Consider the following 21,205-nt stretch of genomic DNA (forward strand, 5'->3'; position numbering starts at 1 on the left):
AAAGGTGAGATGAGCTGCTTTTTTCACCGTTCACAGGCTTTAACTTCTGTTCGGCGCTGCTGCCATGGTAACGCTGAATGATGGCGCACGCGCAGTGGAAAAAAAGCACATGAATTCTGCTCTGAGGTTGCATGGCCACGAATCGGATACGTATCCAATCTAGGACCACATATGAAAGTGGCTCAGGTCGGACTTGAAAAGATCAGATTTGTGTGTCCACACAGCCCTGAAAACATCAGATCTGAGTCACATTAGGGCAAAAATCCGATTTGTGCCACTTTAACTTGGTAATGTGAACGCAGCCTAAGCTACTAATGGGAAAAATGATTAGCATGCTCAAAAATAGCAACTACAGAGCCCTGTGGTACACAACATATTCCAGCACCCATTTGTATGTATTCCCACCAGATCCTCTGAATTTTGTGGTCCTTAAAGAGTCAGAATACCAATGTTGCTATGATGTAAGCAATACTGCCATACATTGAACTGACATCATTGAAATGACTCTGACAAAATAACCCACGCAAACCACCAAGCGCTTTCACATTGGCTAGTTAAGTGTCTTTGGCAGTTTTAGGCTACAGCCTGAAGAGCTGGTGTTATTATATAATAGTGTTGAAGTTTAATCGTATACCTACTTTCATGAAGAGCGTTAGCTTGCTTGCAGTTGTACACTCTTAAAAACATGGTTCCTCAAGGGTTCTTTAGTAAAGAAAATGGTTCTGTACAGTACCATGACCACTCAAAGAATGCTCTGCATGATTAAAGGTTCTTTGCATCATGAAAAAAGTTCTTCAGATCGATGGAGACTTTGTTGCATATGGTTCTGTATAGAACCAAAAAAGGTTCTTCTATTGCTACAAGCTTGACAGTGTAACAGCAGAAGAACCCTTTTTGGTGCCAAAAGGTTCTATATAGAACCATCTACAGCACATTCTCCATCAATCTGCACCATGCAAAGAACCATTTTATCATGCAAAGAGTTCTTTGAGTGTTCATGGTTCTATATAGAACCATTTTCTTTACTAAAGAACCCTTGAAGAACCATCTTTTTCAGAGTGTAGCATGTGTTAAACGATTGCTAAACGATATAACTCAGAGGATCCAGTGACACCTGGAGGAAAAATGTATGTATGAACAGTGTTTACCGCAGGGTGTGACGGGTGATTTCAGAAAACCCAATTCAAATTTTTCCCATAGAGAAAAAAACGCTTAGACCAAGAGTTCCTAATATGGGCATGACGTCGACCACAGAGCTCAGAGGTCTAGATCAGCTGCTTGTGTTTCATCGGCTCAACATCACGTCAGTCAAAAACCAGAAGATAACGCCTGTTTATTTCCCTCTTTATTCCAAACTACACATCATGACTGAATGATCACACTCATCCCTGCCAGCTGCACGTCTGTTTATGTTCCCTGATCTGGCACTGACACTTCAATCCATGAGATGTGCAGGACTGAGACTGAGAACCACTGCATTAAAGGGGTACTTCAGCCAAAATGCTAATATGGCTAATAATGAAATCTAGTCTGGTTGATCCTTATTAATAGTTTTAAATGACAATGTGCCTAAAGGAACAGATGAAAATGAAGCTAAATTTGGTAAATTAAGCTAAACTCAGGCACATTTATATCATAAACCAATGTTTATTAGTATGACGCTGATGTCGGAACAAAACCTCTTATCTCCAAAATGGTGACTTTACAGGAGAAGGAAAAAACCTACTTTACTTTTAATGTAAGTCAATGGAACCAGAATTTTCTCCAAATAATTCTGGGTCGTTTCTTTTGGTCCATTCATCATGAAATTTACACACAATGTAAAGAACAACAGGCATTTTCAAATTATGTCAAAAACTGAAAAACAAAAATGGAGATTTCCGCCAAACAGCGATGTGTTTCTTTTAAACAATTAATTAATCTGAACAATTTTCCACTCAGTCCAGATGTGTCATTTTTGGTGTCCATATTTCTCTTTCTTTAGTTTAGAACTGGGGCTACAAAGCTAATGATGCTACCCAACACTAGAAGCCAATAGTCACCCAAATATTTTCTGTGCACACACGTCCAAAATGAGTTCTGCCGTTTATTCTTATAACTGTTTAATCTGAAACTTTCAACAGAAGATGTACGTTTATAATTAAAAACAACAGAAACTGTGAAAGTCGTTTAGCATCCATATGCCTGTGTGATGTGTGTGGACGCGAAGTGGGGTCGGATTGTGTGAGGAAAGAATCCCGACACAACACCTGCTGTTTGAAATACACAGCATTCAGCTATATGGTGAAGTTCTGATCATCTTTACAGCTCTCAGTAAGTCACACTGACCACATCGACAAGTCTGCACGACCTTAATGCATTTACAGAAAAGATCTGGGTGACTATTGGCTTCTAGTGTTTGTTGGCCATGTTAACCTTGTAGATCCAGCTCTAGACTACAGAGGCAAGGCCTGTCTTGGCTGATCGGCCACATCTGGGGTGAGTGGAAAACACTTGTTTTCCCACCAAACCATTTCTTTAAATATACAAATGAAGTGTTCCAATCATTTTGGGTGAAGTACCCCTTTAAGGGACGGCTCAGTAGAAAAGCACAGAGGAGCTGAAAAGGAGGCGCATCCTCCTTTTTCTCCTCCTCCAATGTGAAAGACTGATGATTTCCAGTTTCTTTAAAGTGCAACATGCCTGGAACGCAGACTGAAGGACATCCTCACTTCTTATGCCTCACCTCACTGCCTCTGCATACGGAGAGTGATTAAATGAGTGTGATATTATACAGTATCTGTTTTAGATCAACCTCCAACAGCCATGAAACAATCCTTAGAACAGGATACGAATGACAGTAAGCAGCCCACAGTGCAGGGATGCTGCTGTGAAAGCCTGCAGATTTCATTTTCTCCTCCCACTGAAGTGAGTATTACTGCAACTCTACATCATCGAGATCAGTTTAACAGAAATGTGACAAAACAGTTTTCTAACAGGTCTGTTCAAACGGAGTGGAGCCTTAGAAAAATCCATCAGGACTAAATCCCTTTAATGAAAATAACATCCCTTTGAATCCGTCTGGAATAATCTCTCAGGTGTCTTACGCGTTTTGGTTTACGAGATAAGACGAAACACAGTATATTCTCTTAAATAGAAATGTCTCAAGAAGTGTGACACTCTGAGCAAACGTCTCAGCTTGAGCGCCGCCATCGTCTTTCAGCATCAGCTCGCTCATCTGGAGTCGGTGGGTTAGATTACTATAAACACTGGGGTGTCCACTTCTGGTCCTGAAGGGAGCCAGCACAGTTTTGGTGAGTTCCCGGCTGCAGTGCCCTTCATAAACAATGCTAATAATAACAGGTTTGAGAAAAATATTCATTTAATGATTGATTTAGGCCTTTTTTTTACAAATGAAAGTCAGATTGTTGTTAATACTTTGAATGAAAGATCAAAATGATGGTAAAACAGTGTCTATAATAAACTGACACTGCTCTTTCACTACAGTGGGTAGAACCATTTTTTATTTTAGCCTCCCTTTCATTTTCTCTGGAGATGAAGGCAGTATTGTGAGAACAACACACACACCTTCTCAGCCGCTTACGCTTCTGGGTCACCTGGGGAACTGGACTGGTCACCAGACCATCACAGGGCAGACATATACATTCACACTCTCACCTAGGGGCAATTTAACATGTCTTTGGACCATGGGAGGAAACCCACGCAGACACAGGGAGAACATGCACTCCACACAGAAAGGACCCTGGTCGCCCGGCAGGGGAATCGAACCCAGACCCTTCTTGCTGTGAGGCTACAGTGCTACCCACTGCGCCATCGTGCCAAATGGCTTTGTGAACACGCAGCTTAAATCGGAATTGAGTGTTCAGGTGCACTTAAAACAGGGAAATCACCAAACTGTGCTCTCCACAGTGAAAAGTAATGCAAACTGTGCTGATGTGGTATTTTATGTATGTAGAAACACATTTGAAGCCAATCAAACGCGTCACTTTTCTTCTGGACTCTATACAGACACTCAGATTTCAGAGGACTCGATCCTTTCGATCCAGGGAAGCCCGGAAGGCGGTCTCTCTTCCTCCTCTGAAGCGCCGCCTCCATCCCCACCCCGACCCGCTCCGGCCCCGCCCCCTCTGAGCAGCCTCAGTTCTCTCTCCAGGCTCTCGTTCCTGCGGTACATCTCCAGGTAGCTGGCCTGCAGCTCCCTCTGGTAGCGAATCACCTTCTCCTTCTCCAGCTGCCAGGTGTTGCGCTCTGCCTCGAAGGCCGAGGCCTGGGATTCGCTCTGCCGTCGCTCCAGCAGCAGCTCCGCCCTCAGGCGCTCCTCCGTGGCTCCGGATGCCGCTCGGCTCTCCTGAGCCTGGCCGTCCTCGTGCGTGGCGCCTTTGCGGCGTTCGGTCTGCAGGGCCAGCTGCAGCAGGTCGATCTGGCTGTCTCTTGCCCTCACCTCGCCTCGAGTCTCCCTCAGCTGAGTCTTCAGCAGGAAAATCTCACTCAGCTTCTGCGTCACCTCAGCCTGGGAGTCCCTCAGCTGCTGCTTCAGCAGGGAAATCTCCCCCGTCTTCTGACACACCTGCGGGGACACATGGGGACACAGCAGGGACAATGTTAGACAAGATGGATTAGCTAGAAGGAATAATTCGACAAAAAATCACAGTTTCACTCTTTCTCTGACCATCATTTTATTCACTTTGTTTTGTTTTGTTCATTTTTGTGGGGGACTTTACAGTCCTGCTAACATTTGTTACATCCATGGACATCTAACGACAGGCTTGTTGTCCAGCAGACAGTGTTGACGAGCCCACCACTGACCCCTACTTTGAGCTCTGCCCTCATAAGCCGTTGGACTGGTTTAGAAATTACATACTCAGTCCAAGTTCCTAGTTCACGTTTAGCCCAAATTAGAGGTCTGCACTACCGTGGATTCCCTAATTTTCAGTGTTGCTCGCGGGAGCAGGCGGGAAATAAGACCCATTCAGGCGGGAGCGGGCGGAAGCACGCATGAAGAGAAATTGCGCAAATTAACGAACAGCCTGAATAAAGAAGAACAATCACTAAATCATATATATAAACAGTATAACAGTAAAACAGAGAAAGTCATTCTCGAGCAACCGAACACCTGAACAACACGCCAATTTTCACGCAAAGGCTCTGTGGTTTAATTCCTGCTTTGTGTTCACTGAGAATAAAAATGGCGTTTGGTGAAGTTACTTCACAGTGAGCCTGATGACCGTGACTGCTGTGTTATTTCAGCAGAGACAAATGTATTTGTGATTAGACTGAGGAGCAGGGACAAATCGTTTCGGTTGCTGGCGGGAGCGGGACTGAAAAAACAGTCCTGCACAGACCTCTAGGGCCAAAGTTGTTCATGGTTGTCTTTTCAGGACTAATTCGCAATATGTGTCCAATACCTTGATTATAAGGGGCTAAAAAACGTCTAAAGGTCGGCTTACAAGACAGGGATCAGGCCTAGTCTGAGGCACTTTCCTTTCAATTAATCTCCATTCAGAATGCTGTGTAGTCCAGGATAGGCTTCGGAAAACGACACAGTTTCCATTAAACAGTGCTTTACTAGCAGATATGAGTGTCAATTCTTAAACAAATAAACAAGTAAACATCAAATATTCAAAATTTTAAATAATATAACCAAGGAGTGGAGCGACCCAGCTTTGATTTCTGTTTATTACCTCATTTTTCTTATTTTGTGTTTTCTTCATAAAAAGTTGTTTTTTGTGTCACATTTGTCACGTTTTTCTTTAAACCATGATGATGTTCTTTAATGTTTTTTAATGCTCTAAATGTTCCTCACAGAATGTCTGTCTGATTATGTTCCAGCATGTTTTCTTAGATCTGATTTAAATTAATACTCGTTTTTTTACTCTTTTATTGCTCTTACCGAACAGTAAAAATAATAGAAGAAAACCAAACTGACTGAATTCTTCTATTACTGTTCAGCTTTATCACCTCTCTAAGCATCTCTGCTTGTCTCTGAGCATCTCTGAGCTGCCACTGGTATAAACAGTGCTCTACAAATAAAGTTACTGTTTCTAATATGATTATAATAAAGATGTTGGGGTCCTCAGTGGCACAGCTGTCTAAGCTTTGGGAGATTAAATTCTGCAACCAAAATCAATAATTATTGTTTTGATATCTGCAGTACTTTGACTGATACCGATAAAACTGTGGGACATTAATATCGGCCGACACTACTAGCTGTATCACTCGGACTCCAGTGCTCAAAGGTGCAAGCTACTATTATTCGTTCAGTTCACTTTAGTGAGTAGTAAGCCGTATTCCTGGGGTACAGCCCTAAGCCCCGCCCACTGAGCTCAGAACACACCTCCCATTGGGTCTCCTCCAGCTGTGGGTGGAGCTCGTGGCTGCCTGCGGTGGCTCCGCGGTCCTGCAGGCTCTGGCACTCGAGGCGCAGGGTCTGGAGCTCGTCCTGCAGCCGGCTGCGCTCCTGCTGCGCCTTATACAGCTGCAGCTGCAGGGTGCGCTGAGAGCGCTGAGACTGCTGGGAAACCTGCCGCAGTTTAGTGGCGTACAGCTGCTTCAGCTCGGCCACCTCCTTCTCCCACAGACGCTGCTTCCCCTCAAACACCTGCAGCACACGCACAGATACAGACAGCACGTTACAGCGCGATGTGTGACAACGGCAATTTTCACATTTATAATATACAACAGAGACCTGAATGATCAATAACTGCAGCTGTATTATATTACTATTAATATACATTATTATTAGTAGTAACCACAGCTGGCAGGATGAAGCCCTTAAACTCTGATCTTAGTGGATGTGTTTGTGGATCCACCTTTCAACTCCTCACTCTCATACCTGCACACCTTACATATTAGTAAATACTAAATAATAAACCTATTAAAGACCCACCAAGTGAAGCTCTGGCTTCTGAAAACAAAGAACATCAACGATTTCAGAAACAGAGCTACAAACTGCTCAGGAACAATAGTTAATTATGCTTTAAATCAAGAAGGTTCCTTAATCACAACATTTTGTTTACCCTAGAAAAAAATGATGTATGAAAAATTTAATTATAACATCGTAAAATTCAACTTTTAACTGCAGGAATTATATTTTAGCATGTAAGATTTAATTTCTCATTTTATATCTTTTAACCCTTCTGTGTTGTTCTGGTCTGTGGGACCCATTTTCAATATTTACCAAAAGAAAAAAACGATGTGATTTATTATTATTTCAACCTCAGATTTCTTGGTGCTCATTTTCTGTGAAGAACATATAAAATAACCCATTTTCAGTGTCTTCACTCTGTTCACCCCCCACACATTTATATTACACATGTGGTGTTGGGTGAACCTGCGGGGAGTAAAAGTGTGGAGGTGCTGTGTTCTTCACTCTGTTCTCCTCCTACATGGCCTGCTGTTAGTGTGTGTGTGTGTGTGTGTGTGTGTGTGTATGCATTTGTATATGTGTGTGTGTGAGTGTGTGTGTGGGTGGACAACATGGACAGGCTGCTGACTGGCTACAGCTGCTAAAGGAGAACCCTACGCTGGACACTTGTGATATTTTAAACATCTGGTATTTATAAATAGATTTTTATGGCTGTATTGATCTAAAAAAAAAAAACAATAATGCGGTGGGACCACCAGACCACACAAGGTTAAAACTCATTTTAACCCCTTACATGGTCAGGGCCTGCCAGCGGGCCCAAAGTTTCATTACACAATTCTATAGCCTAAGAACAGCTCAGCCAGTTTACACTGAAGTCCCTGTACTTACTGAATAATATGCCTCAGTGTGTATTAAGCCTGGGAATTTAAGGGTTAAAGTGTTAAATCAACCTACAGCAGTGTAAAATACAGCAAGACAGAACACTACAAGTCTTTTAAACAGGCAGAGTCTGGGATCTTGTAGACACTGTAACGTAGTAAACAGCTGTAATAAAGAGACTTCTTAGAAATTTCGGAGAGCTTGTGAAAATGTGTGATAAGAGACACTGAGAAACCATAAAAGACCTGTGGTTCTCTGTAACAGAACTGTGGCACCGAGAGAGGCTTTTACAGGACTGTGAGAAGCTGCAGTAAATTTAATTCGATTGTAAAAGGACTACAGGCCAACAGTACAGAACCAAACAGTGACTTATAAAAAGCACATTTTCCAACCATCAACACAAGTTTACTTCCATCTAGTTTAAGCAGATCAGTTTGTTCTGGAGTGCTCCTCTGGTGTTGCAGCTCCTCCAGAAATCTTTTTGTTTTAACCTCATACCTCCACGGTGCATTCTGGTTTGTCCATCTAAATTTACGTGACCAAATCGTAAGGCGAATTATTCAGTAACTGCATGAAATAAATGTAATTTTTTATTTTATTTATTTATTTTTTGTAAAAGCTCCCCTTAAATTAACAGTAAATGTGTTTTATGATACACATATTACTATATGCTTACTATTTACTGCTGAAAGCCAAAACCTTAGATGCTCTTTATATTATTTTATAAAATAATTTGTACAGAGCAGATCACTGAAGAGACGCCATCTTTTTGTAGTTTATAGCCCAGATTTGAGGAAAAATGGGTCGACTTTCAGTAGATAAAAACCATTGTGAGTTCAGCTTCTTTTATTATAAGGGTTTAAAATTACATCACCCATCTATTTGACTGGAAAGACGACAGTTACAGCTCTCATACGACCCCCACCTTTTGAATGTAGCTTATGAAATATGAAAGTTATGAGGAAAAGAATATGACGAAGTGCGTTTTGGAACCACCGGTGGTCCCAAGGAGTTTAGATCTGACAGGTCACGATGAGATTTTTCACTAATCCGTATTACAGAAGCAAATCTTATCTTAATTTAGGAATCTTATCTCATCTTAAAGCATCTTATTTTATCTCAGTTTAGGAAATCTTAACTTACTCGATCGAAGTCGACAATCAACTGTCGTGTCTGTTTCCTAGCAACCGACCATACGCGCACAGCTGAAACGTAAACACGTAATCAAGCTAGTTAGCCAGACAGCTAACGTCACCGTTACTGAGGTAAAACAGGCCAAATAAAACTAAACGGTGATAAACTGAAGTTAAAAATACTGCATAAAACAATTGAAACGAACAGTTAAAACAGAAGTTAAGGCAGCTTTGGGTTCTTAAAGTTGGGACAGAATTTAGTACATTTAGTCCAGTTTGGATGTTTCTGTAATACTGTTTTCTAATCTGGAGTTAAAGGATAAGACTATGAACTGAAGAACTGTTCCATATTGGCTTCTGTCCTAAATTCAGTCCTAACTAAAGTTGTCGTGGTGACTAAACAGATAAGATTTCAGACTTAAGAAGTTTCTGTAATGCGGCCCCTGTTCTCCCACCCTAACATGCTCTTTGGAAAAGCCTCCTCTACTCTATTCACTGATATGAGTCTCTAACTCTGAGCAGTTTTGAATTAATTACACACTCCTAATGTAAAGCGTCTGAGCTGATGAAGCCTTCAGGAGGACCTGAATGGAGGAACCAGGAGGATCTGATTAGAGCTGCAATAAAACTGAATAATAAAAGAATCATTCACTCATTAACACTCAGTTACTGCACACAGAGTCAAACCCTTTTGTTCTTCGTTAGTGACCACATTACTGCCTGTCATCTCTTAAAAAATTTAATTTCAGGTTTATTTTTACAGACTGACTTTTGCCCGAGGCTGGGCCATATGGCCTAATCACAGTATTAACACAGCATCACTGACAATTATCACTAATTATTATATACAGTTCCCTATTTTAGGTCAAAATAGTGATAGATGTGTGACATCTGAGCAATGAACAATCTCATTCCACACTGGAGAAGATTGTTTTGCCCACATTACCAACATTTTTCACCAGCGTACAAGCTCTCCATTATCTCAGCACTGAAAATAGCTATCTAGTTCATTCTGATGCTAAAAGAGTCTGATAAGGCCAGACAAACACGACACAACTTCTAAAATCCTAACAGGTTTCTGTTGTAAGTGAATGGCTAGACTTCTTCTCCTTCTTCTTTCGTCTAGCTAATAAAACCACATAGCGCCACCAAGTGTAGCAGAGTGCACATGAAATTTACACTGTAATTTACTATTTGAAGAAGCCGCTGCTACTAACTGTGGAGGAACAGAATGGCAGCAACAACATGGCAAAAAAGTTTGGTTTTGCTAATTATTGTGACCAATTTATCACCCGGCCTAGCCTGTGGTCAACTTTAGCGTCAGTGCAGACCTGCGACAGCATCCTAACTCACTGTAAAGCAGCATTTACTGGACAACATTTTGCTTAGACAGTGTCAATAAGTGTCGGATCAGACCTGTGCTATGGCGTCCTCGCTCTCATCCAGGTTCCTCCTCATCTGCCGCAGCTCATGCTCTTTCTCCTGCAGCCGCTCCTCCAGCTCCCTCACCACCTCCTCCAACGATCGCGACAGCTCGTAAGGGGGCGGAGCCTCACTGCCACTGCTGTATCCCTGCAGGCGGCCGAGAGTGGCCATGCTGCGTCCTGCCGGCCCGCTGCCACCGCCCGAGCCCAGAGAGGCCCGGTCCAGCGAGCCGATGTGATCGATGTGACCCATGGAGGCGCTGATGTGGGCCAGGTGCGGCCGGTAGGGCGGGCGGTACGGCGGCAGGCTGCTCATGGAGTTGTGTCCCGAATCAGAGGCCGTCTCTTCGGCCTCCTGGCTGAGGGCACGAGGCGTGGCCAGGACGCCCTTATTGGCGCTGGTGGCCCCACGCGAGGGAGACGAGGAGGAGGAAGATGTGGACAGCGATTTGGATGCTGTTTTGCTGCCGTTCGCCAGCTCCTCGGACTTGGACGGGTAAAGATTCTGCACAGAGCTGAAGTTTTTTGGAGTGACCGGCTTGAAAGCAGACGGTCTGAGACGAGGCTGTCGGACAAGAGGAAAAGAAAGTCCATTAGTGACTGTGAAAGGTTTGCTGGCAAACTGTTTTCAGTACATAGGAGCACATGAGTGTGAGAGAGCCGCTCTGTAAAGCCTGAAATAATCGTGTAAAAGTCTGAGGCGTTGGGTCGGGAGTTTTTCAGAACATGTCATACATCTTTGCAGAGTAACGTCATACACAGTCTCAAAAAGCAGGTCCAGCTCGATGTTTAGGTGTCAAATGCAAAATCACCATTATTGACATACCGATGAAGATATGATGACAGTAGATAATTGACTTGCATCCTTGGATCTTTACTAAGCCCTGAATACTCTCTCAATACGGTCGCAATCACCACACTCTTCTGCGTGTTGAGTGCAATTACACACTTCCACCAGAGAGGTCTCCAAATCCCAAGTCTTAGCTTTAAAATATTACAAATACTGGACACTATCTAGGTTTAGTCAGCTGTGCAGTTATTTGTGACAGTGCTACCTTGGGAATTTTGCCAAATCCCACCGTTTGTATCCCCTTGTTTTGACTCTCCATTCCTGAGATGCTGAGACGTGAGACGATGCTGCTGTCGACGCCATGGTCAGCGTCTTGTGCGTGAAGCCACAGACCAGCAGATACTGAATTCTTTTACGAAGTCCAGCAGCGTCTGACGATTGGAGGGGTGAGTATGTGGGGCGCACATATGACACAAAAAAACTTGAGAAATTTGATGACGCTGGCTTCTTATTGAAATGTCTAATCCACCTTAAAGGGGAACTCCACCGATTTTTTTTTTTTACATTTCTACATTATTAAATGGTTGAGATGGAAACAAAGTCAAAGGAATCAAACATGTCTGAGACATGGTTGTATGACAGTTTTCTGGTAAAGTTTGGCTTAAAGTGTATTTTAATCCATTTATTTTAATCAAGAGAGATATATGCAGGACACTGTGAGACAAAGTAGTCCACAAAGAAGACTTTTTCAGATTCGTGACTACTTCACCATCATTAAAACTGTACAAATAGACTCAGAAGACTCGTGTTGGTTCACTGGTGGTTTTGAATAGTAAATAAAATGTCTATATTAGTGTTGTAGACATTGTGATGTCTGGTTCCTATCAACACCACTGTAAAGACATCTGAGTCTGTAAGTTTCTCTACAATGAATCATTTTAAATCACAGAGTTACTTTGTTTACGTCTCAACAGCTGAATTATGCAGAATTATGCAATTATGCCAGAATCTAACTGCTGCTCCATTTAAGGTGGAACGGAAAATTCGAAGTAAATCTGCCAAATAAGAAACCAAGTTCAGCTTTATAAAAATTCAGATGTAAAACAAAATTTAGCAACGTTTTTTTGCCAGGCCCACGGGGCTAGTATAACAAAACAATATTGATGTATTTTTATTGTTTAGTTTTGTTTAAATAAAAATGTTTAAATAATAAAAGTATTAATAAAAATATTTCGGGTTTACTTTGGTTGTAAAAAATGTTACTTATTAAAAAGTGAAGTGACATCCTAGAATAATACGCCGCTGTTAACGTACACAAATATCTTTACTTGAGCATTTAAAATGGTTTTATTTGAAAAAAAAAAAAACATATTTGTACAACGATACCTACCGAAATGATCATTAAGTTTAATTATACCGTGAAACATTACTGTAAAAACAAGGCAAAGTGTCCCTAAAAAAGTTTGGATAAGCAGTGCCCATTTATTTAGACAGAAGTCCCATCTGACGTCTCACTCACAGTTGGGCCTGCGTGTAGATTAAATGGGGAACACACAGTGACACTTAAGCCCTGAAACCAAGCCAAACGGCATTAATGAATTTAACTCTGACCACTTCCTTCGTCTCTATAATTCTCTTTCTGTTGCGTGCTGCCTGCTCAATAAATCTGCTGGAGGCGGGCCGTATTTGATTAGGGCGCTGAATTTATTCCACCGGCTGCCGTAGAGCCGAGTCGGTCTATACGTCCGTAGGGGCCTGGTGAGTTTATGTGATTTACTCCAGAGGGAGACGGGCTGGTGCCGCCCACCCAGCAGTAAATGAGGCTCTCCTCAGAACAAAAACACTGCTTTTATGGAGGCAGATTGAACACACTGTCACCGCCACTGCATTTCATTTACAGCCTCTGAAAACTACTGTGGGGTAAGCATTAATCTCTGTCTGTCATCTGTTCGCTTAAAGGAGCATTACTCACTGACCGCTCCTCGGAGGAAACTGCGGATGTACGTGTCCTGAAAGGCAACTTCAGTGTGCAGGAAATAACACTATATACAGTTATTACATGATATTAAACTCTCTAAAAGTTTTAAAAGGGATAAAGGCAAAAAAATATTGTAAGTAATTCCTGAACACAGAACCGTTCCAGCCTTAAAGCTCCTGTCTGTTCATTTTCATGATTTTCTCCCATCTTTAGTTTTTGAGCAAGAGTGCTGTTGTTGACTTTCTCTGCCATTTTCTTCAGGCCGATTTGAGCTGGGTGGGACTAAATTTGGCGCAGGTGATGTCAGATCTGCCAAAGTACCAATCACAGTTATTAATATGTGTGTCAGCAGATAAACTGACTGCTTTCCTGCTGCTCCGAGTCTCAAAACTCCCAGCAAGTAGGTTATTTAAGCTTTACACATTTGTTAACGGTGCTTGTTATGTTGGTTTATTACACTGTTGTTAGATGCTGCTTCCTACTTGCATTAGCCACCTGTTGCAGGATCCAACTATAAGTGATTAACTTAAGATCATGTTCCACCTTAACTGTTGGAATAAGATGATACATTAACTACCCCTGAAACATCAAGACTCACATCGTTTCCCTGCAATTTTACGTTACAGGTAGGACTGAATGATTTGGGGAAAATATCTAATTGCAATTTTTCTGACTAACATTGTGACTGTGATTTAAATTGTGAGTATTTTCTATAAATTTAAGTTCAGGCCTGTTTTTTACCAAGAAAACCAGAATATCAATCTTTTCTGTTTGTGGCTTCACCCCTAAATCTAGTACGCCAGATTGATAGTAAGTTGTGGTTGTGATGCCACAACACATGGAGGTTTGGTTGGCTCTGATTGGTCTTATCTAGAGGCAGTTCACAAGCTCTGTGTTATAAAGTTAAACTTCCCCTCTTAAAACTTAAGACACTGTGTTTGGTAATGTAGGCTGTAGTTTTCAAAATGTGAAAATTCACTCTCCTAAAATTGTGATTTAGATATAAAAACGAATAATCTTTCAGCCTTTGTTACAAACATGACGCACAATGAGACAGAAGAGAAATTTCTCCACCATGACCACAAATATGACCATAACGGGAGCTTGTATGAGCTCAGTTTCAGACGCACGGTCCAGCAGTTAGCTAACTAACCGAGATTTATAATCACTGTTCATCCTAAGTATCAAGAACAGGTACAATACCAAGAACTTCTCCTCTGGAGATCTGATAGCACCTGAAACACGACTCGATACACAGAAAGTAACGGAACAACAGAAGAAGTCCTGCTGAACGTTTTAGCTGAAGTACACCCTCAGAAATAAAGGTACTGCACTGTCACTGGGGCAGTGCTCCTCTTGGCACTGGGGTGGGACCCTCAAGGGTACATCTCAGTACCTTTAGTCAGGGAACATAACTGAACCATAATCCACTGAAATGATATTTTCTAAGCTGTATTGACTCCACACACCCCGTCTCGTCTCCAGGACTTTATTTTACTGTTCTGTTTTAAAACTTTCGGTTAGAATAGTTACAAATACAAACTTTTCACCTGGAAAAACTTATTTAAAGTTCAACACTGGGCTTTAAAACCACTGTTGTACCTTTGAGGTACATTTACACTGTTTGTACCTTGATGAACGACAAATGTACCTGCACAGATGCTTTATTTCTGACAGTTTACTGTTCTATTTTTAGCAAGTTTATTTAATGTAAACTGTTTTAATTGTTAGCTTGGTTTTCTCCTACTGAAAGCTGATTTTATCAATAATAAATGTGTATTATCTTTACTACCTTTCAGTTTTTATATGTTTAGTACGTTTATTTAAAAGCATGAAACAAAAAACAAACAAAAACAGGAAGTTTTGTCATATCACTACAAGGAAATGATAAATGAAGTAAACTGAATGCATTACTTCTTCAGCTCTGCAGCGTGAGCAGATCTCGAGGAGCCGGACTGGACACTACATAACCGAATGCTTCTGCACTGATTCATCCACCCATTCTTTCATACCTTGTCAAACTTTCCACCAATGGGGAGCGAGTTTTTGCCCATGTCCACCTCTCTGCCGTCTTTGTGGTAGACCTTGGCGTAGATGTTCTCCTCCTCGCTGGAATGCTCCCTCTTGATGGACGAGGTCCCGGAGATGATGTGCTTGCCCCCTTTCGACTCTTTCTTGGTGATGTTGAGGTAATTGAGCAGCTCTCTCTGGTTGAAGCCCTTCTTCAGCAGCCCGTTGCTCTGTCGCTCCGGCACCTGAGGAACCGCCCTGCTGCTTTTGGTGGGCGAGACGTCCGGATTCTCGATCAAACTGCCCACACTTCCCATGACGCAGTCAGCAGACTTCAGAGAGGATGCCGGGAAAAGGGAGCCGATGCTCTTGTTGGGGTCTCGGGTCAGGGGCAGGGCCTGGACTGTTGCCATTGGTTACAGGATTGGGTGGCTCCACCGGGAGGTCTAAAATTGACAAGTGAGAGAGAAGATCATCAGGACTTTCTCCAAAACCATCACCCAGAACATGTTGGCAGAGGTTGGTTTGACACTGTAACAGCAGTTGCCTCTGTTAAGAGGTCTCAATGCTACTTCTCAGTCAGTATGTTGTTGGAATAAGAGGGTATCTAAAAATTCAGTGACCAGAATTACTCATCTATATGTCAATATCTGATATTTTTAATATCTGTTAATGTAGAAATTGAGACTAAATCCACCTGGATTTGCATTACAGATAAATGTATAATGTATTTGTCGAGGATCAAACATTCATTATTTATTTTTTAATAGATCATATAAAATGTGCACAATCGTTCATTTCGTTATATCACCAAAAATTTAAAAAATACATATGAAAAACATGTTTACTTAGATTTAAGTGGATTTTTAGGGGCTTTTCCCCACTCTGGCAACTTTTTAAAGTTCTGGGTCAAGCCTAAGTCCTAAATCACAACCATCAGAACTTGTAAGTGACTTCAGAAAAGAAGCCCAGTTAATTGAGAGTGGGTGCACAGATAGGATGAGCCCTGAAGGCCAGTTCTGATCAGTGACAGGGGCTTCCACAACAGATGGTAAGTCTGAGATGCTCTGAAGACACGGAGAAACATTCAACACACCGTTTCATACGTTTAGTTCAATTTCTCGGTAGAAGACCTACCGGCGCTTGCAAAAACAACTCAAATATTTATCTTAAGTTTATCAATTTAAAGCTGTACATTTTCATTTTAAAGCTGCACTGTGTAAGATTTGGGGATTTGGAGACCTCTCTGGTGGACATGTGTAATTGCACACTATGCCATAGTGGAATAGTGTAGTGGGTGATCTGAACGTTGAGCCAGACCTTCTTTTTGAACCTGACGTTTATATATAAAGACGTACGACATGGTCCAAAAAACTCCCCTAAACTAAGCCTCATTCTGCAGTTATGGATTTTACATGAAAACATAAGGCCTAAATTCATATGTTGAATACATGTGATCACTGGGCCCCATGTCTGTGGGTGGGTTTGATCTACACCTGGGCAGCTGCCACCATTATGTAAGCATATTCACTTCTGAAATCAAGACACGTAGTGGCTGCCCACATGATGAGGAAAACAAAACTGTATAATTTCCCAAGGCAGCGTCTACCTACGCAGGCAGCTGCAGGGTAGAGTTTAAAAAGCTGAACAAAAGGCAGATAGTAAACATGATAAAGCCGTGTGTGTTACTTGTACAGATGACACAGTCACTGTCTATTTACAGAACCACGCTACAACAGTCGCTGAGCTAAAACACTTAAAGTTCAAAAGTCGCCCACACGTCCGCGTCCAGCTAGGCTCCACGGCTGGAGGCCAACAAAAGTCCACCAACCGTCTTCGCTCTCAAAGCGCTGCTGTTCTGTTTGTTGTTTCAAGCAGTTACTTGTTCTGATCTCTGCCATCTAGAACTTGGCATTTATAACCTACAGTATCGTATACTTCTTTGTTCCCAGTGTTCTGTTTTGTAATGGTTCTGTTTGTGTGGTCCTCAAGGAGACGATGATGATGATCAGCTTCACCAGGGCAGACTCTGTTAGCGAGTTCCACGTCTTCAACACATTATAGTGCATAATAAGTATATAATATATATATATATGATATATAGGTGGGGAGAGTTCTGAGGACTTGGGCTGGAGTTCAGAGTTTCTTCTGAAGGCCAGACCACCCCCGCCCACCCCCACGCCCTTACTAAACTGAGGCAGAACTGAGAGATACACCCTTTTAAAACAAGGTGCCATGAAGGGCTCTTTGAGTGACGCCATAGAAGAACCACCACTTTCGGTTCCCTAAAGAAACATGTAAGAACAGAAAGGTGTGAGTGTGAAGAACCTTTTAAAATGTCATGTAATATTCATGTAAATGTTCTACCAATTTAAGGGTTCTTCCTTAATAATATGGAGAAGGCTCTTCAAACTCACACACAGTTGTATGAACACCTCCCATTGAATGACATGGTCTGCTGATTTTCAACAGAGTGAAAATAACCTTTTACTGATACTTTAGTTTAATATACTGAACATAAACCATAAAATATAAAAGGTGCTATAACTTTTGCACAGGTCACATTTTATGTTTTATTTTTTCCCAATTTGATAAATTCAGCAAAGTAAACAGTAACTGTGTATTAAAATGTACAGACGTGTGTCTCTGTAGAGGATGTGTGACTTATTTTTACTGTCGAAAATTAACACGTCATGTAAATGGGGGGTGTTCAGACTTAGAGATGCAAATTTATAGGGAGTTAGACTGGAAGGGGGAGGATCTTCAGGTGTGGTTCTCCTCCTGCAACGATTAGAACTCCTTTTATTTAAAGAAATAGTTTGGCATAAGCAATTTATAGAATAACTGTCCTCATTTTTCCCTGAAATGTGTCTGAAGTTTGCTGCTCACTTTTGCACTGGAACTACAAGAATAAGGCAGCTAACATGTAACATCGCCACTCATCATGATTTAGACGAGTATGTGACGATTTATGCATGTAGTTAGCACAGTGCTAATTGGCGGAGTATAAGTTTCAATCACCTGTTAGCTACATTAGCCTCATAGCTCCAGTGCAAAACTCGAGAAGGAAACTTTAAACAACAAACATGTCTTTTCTGATCAACTACATCTGGAGCAACTATTCCCACACGGAAATCTGATATATGGCCACATATCCACATATGAGTTGTGTATACATGTATCAAATATTGGACGTATATTCATAATATAGCAACCCCCCACTCCACATATCCCCACTCTTCTGACCCCCACCCCACATACAACCAACACTTATGTTAACAAAAAATTGGTTTCCAAATTTGTATAATTCATAATTATACAATAAATCATACTATTTTTTCTATTTAATATAGTCAACAATGTTGTTGTTGTTATTGTTATTGTTTGATATATTGTTATTATATGTTCATGCTGATATTGTCATTGTTATCACTGTTACAATGCTTTGGCAATACCAGACCCAAATATGTCCCATATTTCAAATATGTCAGCATATATGTCGTATGTGATTACGCTGGATAAAACTGAAATATCGCTATATCGCTGTTGTCAGAACAAAACCTTGTATCTCCAAAAAAACATACTGTACTTTTAATGTAAGTCAATGGAACCAGACGTTTCTCCAAGTCATTTTGAGCTGTATATATATATATATATATATATATATATATTTATGTGTATATATATGTGTGCTCATATATTTGAAACACATATATTGCAATATATCAGATCTCTGTATAGGTTCCTTTAAGCCCCGCCCTCTGGATCATTTAAGTAAACATACCCTGCTGCAACAGTGAACTACATTTTCTACAAATTTTAATAAATCCCAAAAAACAAAACAAAACATACAGTTGATCCTAAAATGGGGGGCACTGTCCAAACGCAATGCTGAGTCTGTTATATAATCACAGTGAGTGAAGCTCCCACACAAATCCAAATCCTGTGAAAACGCAGGATAAACGCCTCATAAACAGCATCATAAACCCGCCATTCAGAGCACATTCAGAGTGCAGCGCTGTTCACTAATCCTCTACTGTAGTGAGAGAACCAGAGCACGGCCCTCTCTCTCTCCCTCTCTCTCTCTCTCTCTCTCTCACACACCTTTCTCTCATGCCTCTCTCTCTCTCTCTCATGCTCTCTCTCTTTCTGTCTCTCTCTCACGCTCTCTCTCTCTCTCCTTCTCTCTCAATCACAGCGGGATACTGCTCTGATGAGGAGAAACCCACTTTCTCTAAGCACTGACCTCATTCCCACAGGGGCTAGACCCCCATTCTCTTTCTTTCTCTCTCCCTCATTCTCTCTCTCTCTCTGTCCCCCATTCTCTCTCTCTCTCTCTCTCTCCTCATTCTCTATTGTCTCATTTTCCTCTTCCCTACTTTCTTTTCCTCCTCTTTTTGCCCCCATTTTCTCTTTCTCCCTTTCTACCCTAATTCTCCCTTGCTCTTTCTATCTCTCTCTCCCCTCTACTTTCTCTCTCTCTCTCGCTGTTCTTTCCAGAGCCCTCATTAAGAGTGCAGTTGTATTGATTTCACTCTAGTGATTCCTCTCTCTCTCTCTCTCTCTCTCTCTCTCTCTCTCTCTCTCTCCCTCTCCCTCTATCTCTCTCTCTCCCTCCCTCCCTCCCTCTGTGGTATAAATATACTCTACTGGCTCCAAACCACCATAAAAACTAAACACAGTGCTCTCTTCTGTTTGGGCATTTACCCCGTCGCACTTACGGCTGACACATAAAAGAGGGTAAAGGTATAAAGGCTCTTTCACGGCGAGCCGGCGGTCTGTGAAACTCGCTCATGAATAATATAACGACCTCTTTGGAGCGGCTGTTCGGCTCGTCGTCCTCATTTTGGGTCACAGCTAAGCTGATTCCGAGCAACATGAAATGGATCTGTTCCGAGGCCAAAAGCACCCCAGAGTGGCGTTTCGCCCGTCCACTGCAGCTCAGGCCGCGTCCACCAGCTGCTTCATTAGCCTCATTCTGAACAAGCACTCCCCATCAGGCCAGAGCAATCGCACCCTAATCAATTAATCACAGCTTCCGCATCTGCAGTCAGCTACACACGAACATCTGCAATGAAGAGGGTTTAAGACGTTAACGGAATAGTTTGGTGTCTGAAATCGGGGGCTCTACATAGAACCTTTTAAAAAGGGTTCTCTATTGCACCACCTGAAAACGGTCTTCAGATTGATGGAAAACGTGCTGTAGGTGGTTCTATATAGAACCTTTTAGAAAAGGGTTCTCTATCGCGCCACCTCAAAAGGTTCTTCAGACTGGTGGAGGATGTGCTGTAGATGTTTCTATATAGAACCTTTTAGAAAAGGGTTCTCTATAGCACCACCTCAAAACATTCTTTAGATTGATGGAGAACATGCTGTAGGTGGTTCTATATAGAACCTTTTAAAAAAGGGTTCTCTATAGCACCACCTCAAAAGGTTCTTCAAATTGGAGGAGAATGTGCTGAAGATGTTTCTATATAGAACCTTTTAGAAAAGGGTTCTCTATAGCACCACCTGAAAAGGTTCTTCAGACTGGTGTAGGATGTGCTGTAGGTGGTTCTACATAGAACCTTTTAGAAAAGGGTTCTCTATAGCACCAAAAGTGTTCTTCTACAGTAACAAGCTTGATGTCATAACAACAGAGGAGCACTTTTTGGTTTTATATAGAAGCACCTACAGCACATTTTCCATTAATCTGATGAACCCTTTCATGATGCAAAGAACCCTTTAATCATGCAAAGGTTCCTTGAGTGTTCATGGTTTTATATATATATCCATTTTTTTTTACTAAAGAACCCTTGAAGAACCATCTTTTTTAAAAGTGTGCCTAAAGGCAGCAGCGCTCTGTGAAATCTGCTTATTTTTTCTCTCAAATTCTGTTATTTTTTTCCTTATTTTTGGTTTTCTCTGATTTTTTATTTTTAAATGGGATTTTTTGGATTAAAAAGTGAGATTAAACATTTGCATTCTTTTTATATGAAATAAAAACTGAAACATTCACATTTAGTAAAGACAAGAACTCTTCCGACTGAAGAAGTATTATAATATGAAGTATTAATTGAATTATGACTTGCACTCACTCACATGTTGCAGGCTTAAAACTCTCCACAAGGGGGCACTATGAAGCTA

The 21,205-nt window shown here is 41.5% G+C and overlaps 1 protein-coding gene across 1 annotated transcript in view; it reads right to left on the minus strand.

The window, feature by feature from the left end:
* Nucleotides 1-1,806: 1,806 nt before the first annotated feature.
* n4bp3 (NEDD4 binding protein 3) overlaps nucleotides 1,807-21,205 on the minus strand; it is a 58,766-nt gene continuing 39,367 nt past the window's right edge. The window contains exons 2-5 of the mRNA XM_036576890.1: nucleotides 15,082-15,525; nucleotides 10,294-10,866; nucleotides 6,335-6,598; nucleotides 1,807-4,567 (exon numbers count right to left, since the gene is read on the minus strand). Coding sequence (XP_036432783.1) covers nucleotides 4,013-4,567; nucleotides 6,335-6,598; nucleotides 10,294-10,866; nucleotides 15,082-15,492 — 1,803 coding nt within the window. The 5' untranslated portion in view covers nucleotides 15,493-15,525 and the 3' untranslated portion in view covers nucleotides 1,807-4,012. The remainder of the gene's footprint in view (nucleotides 4,568-6,334; nucleotides 6,599-10,293; nucleotides 10,867-15,081; nucleotides 15,526-21,205) is intronic.

Source organism: Colossoma macropomum, unplaced genomic scaffold, assembly GCF_904425465.1.
Source record: "Colossoma macropomum unplaced genomic scaffold, Colossoma_macropomum, whole genome shotgun sequence".
Taxonomy (NCBI): Eukaryota; Metazoa; Chordata; class Actinopteri; order Characiformes; family Serrasalmidae; genus Colossoma; species Colossoma macropomum.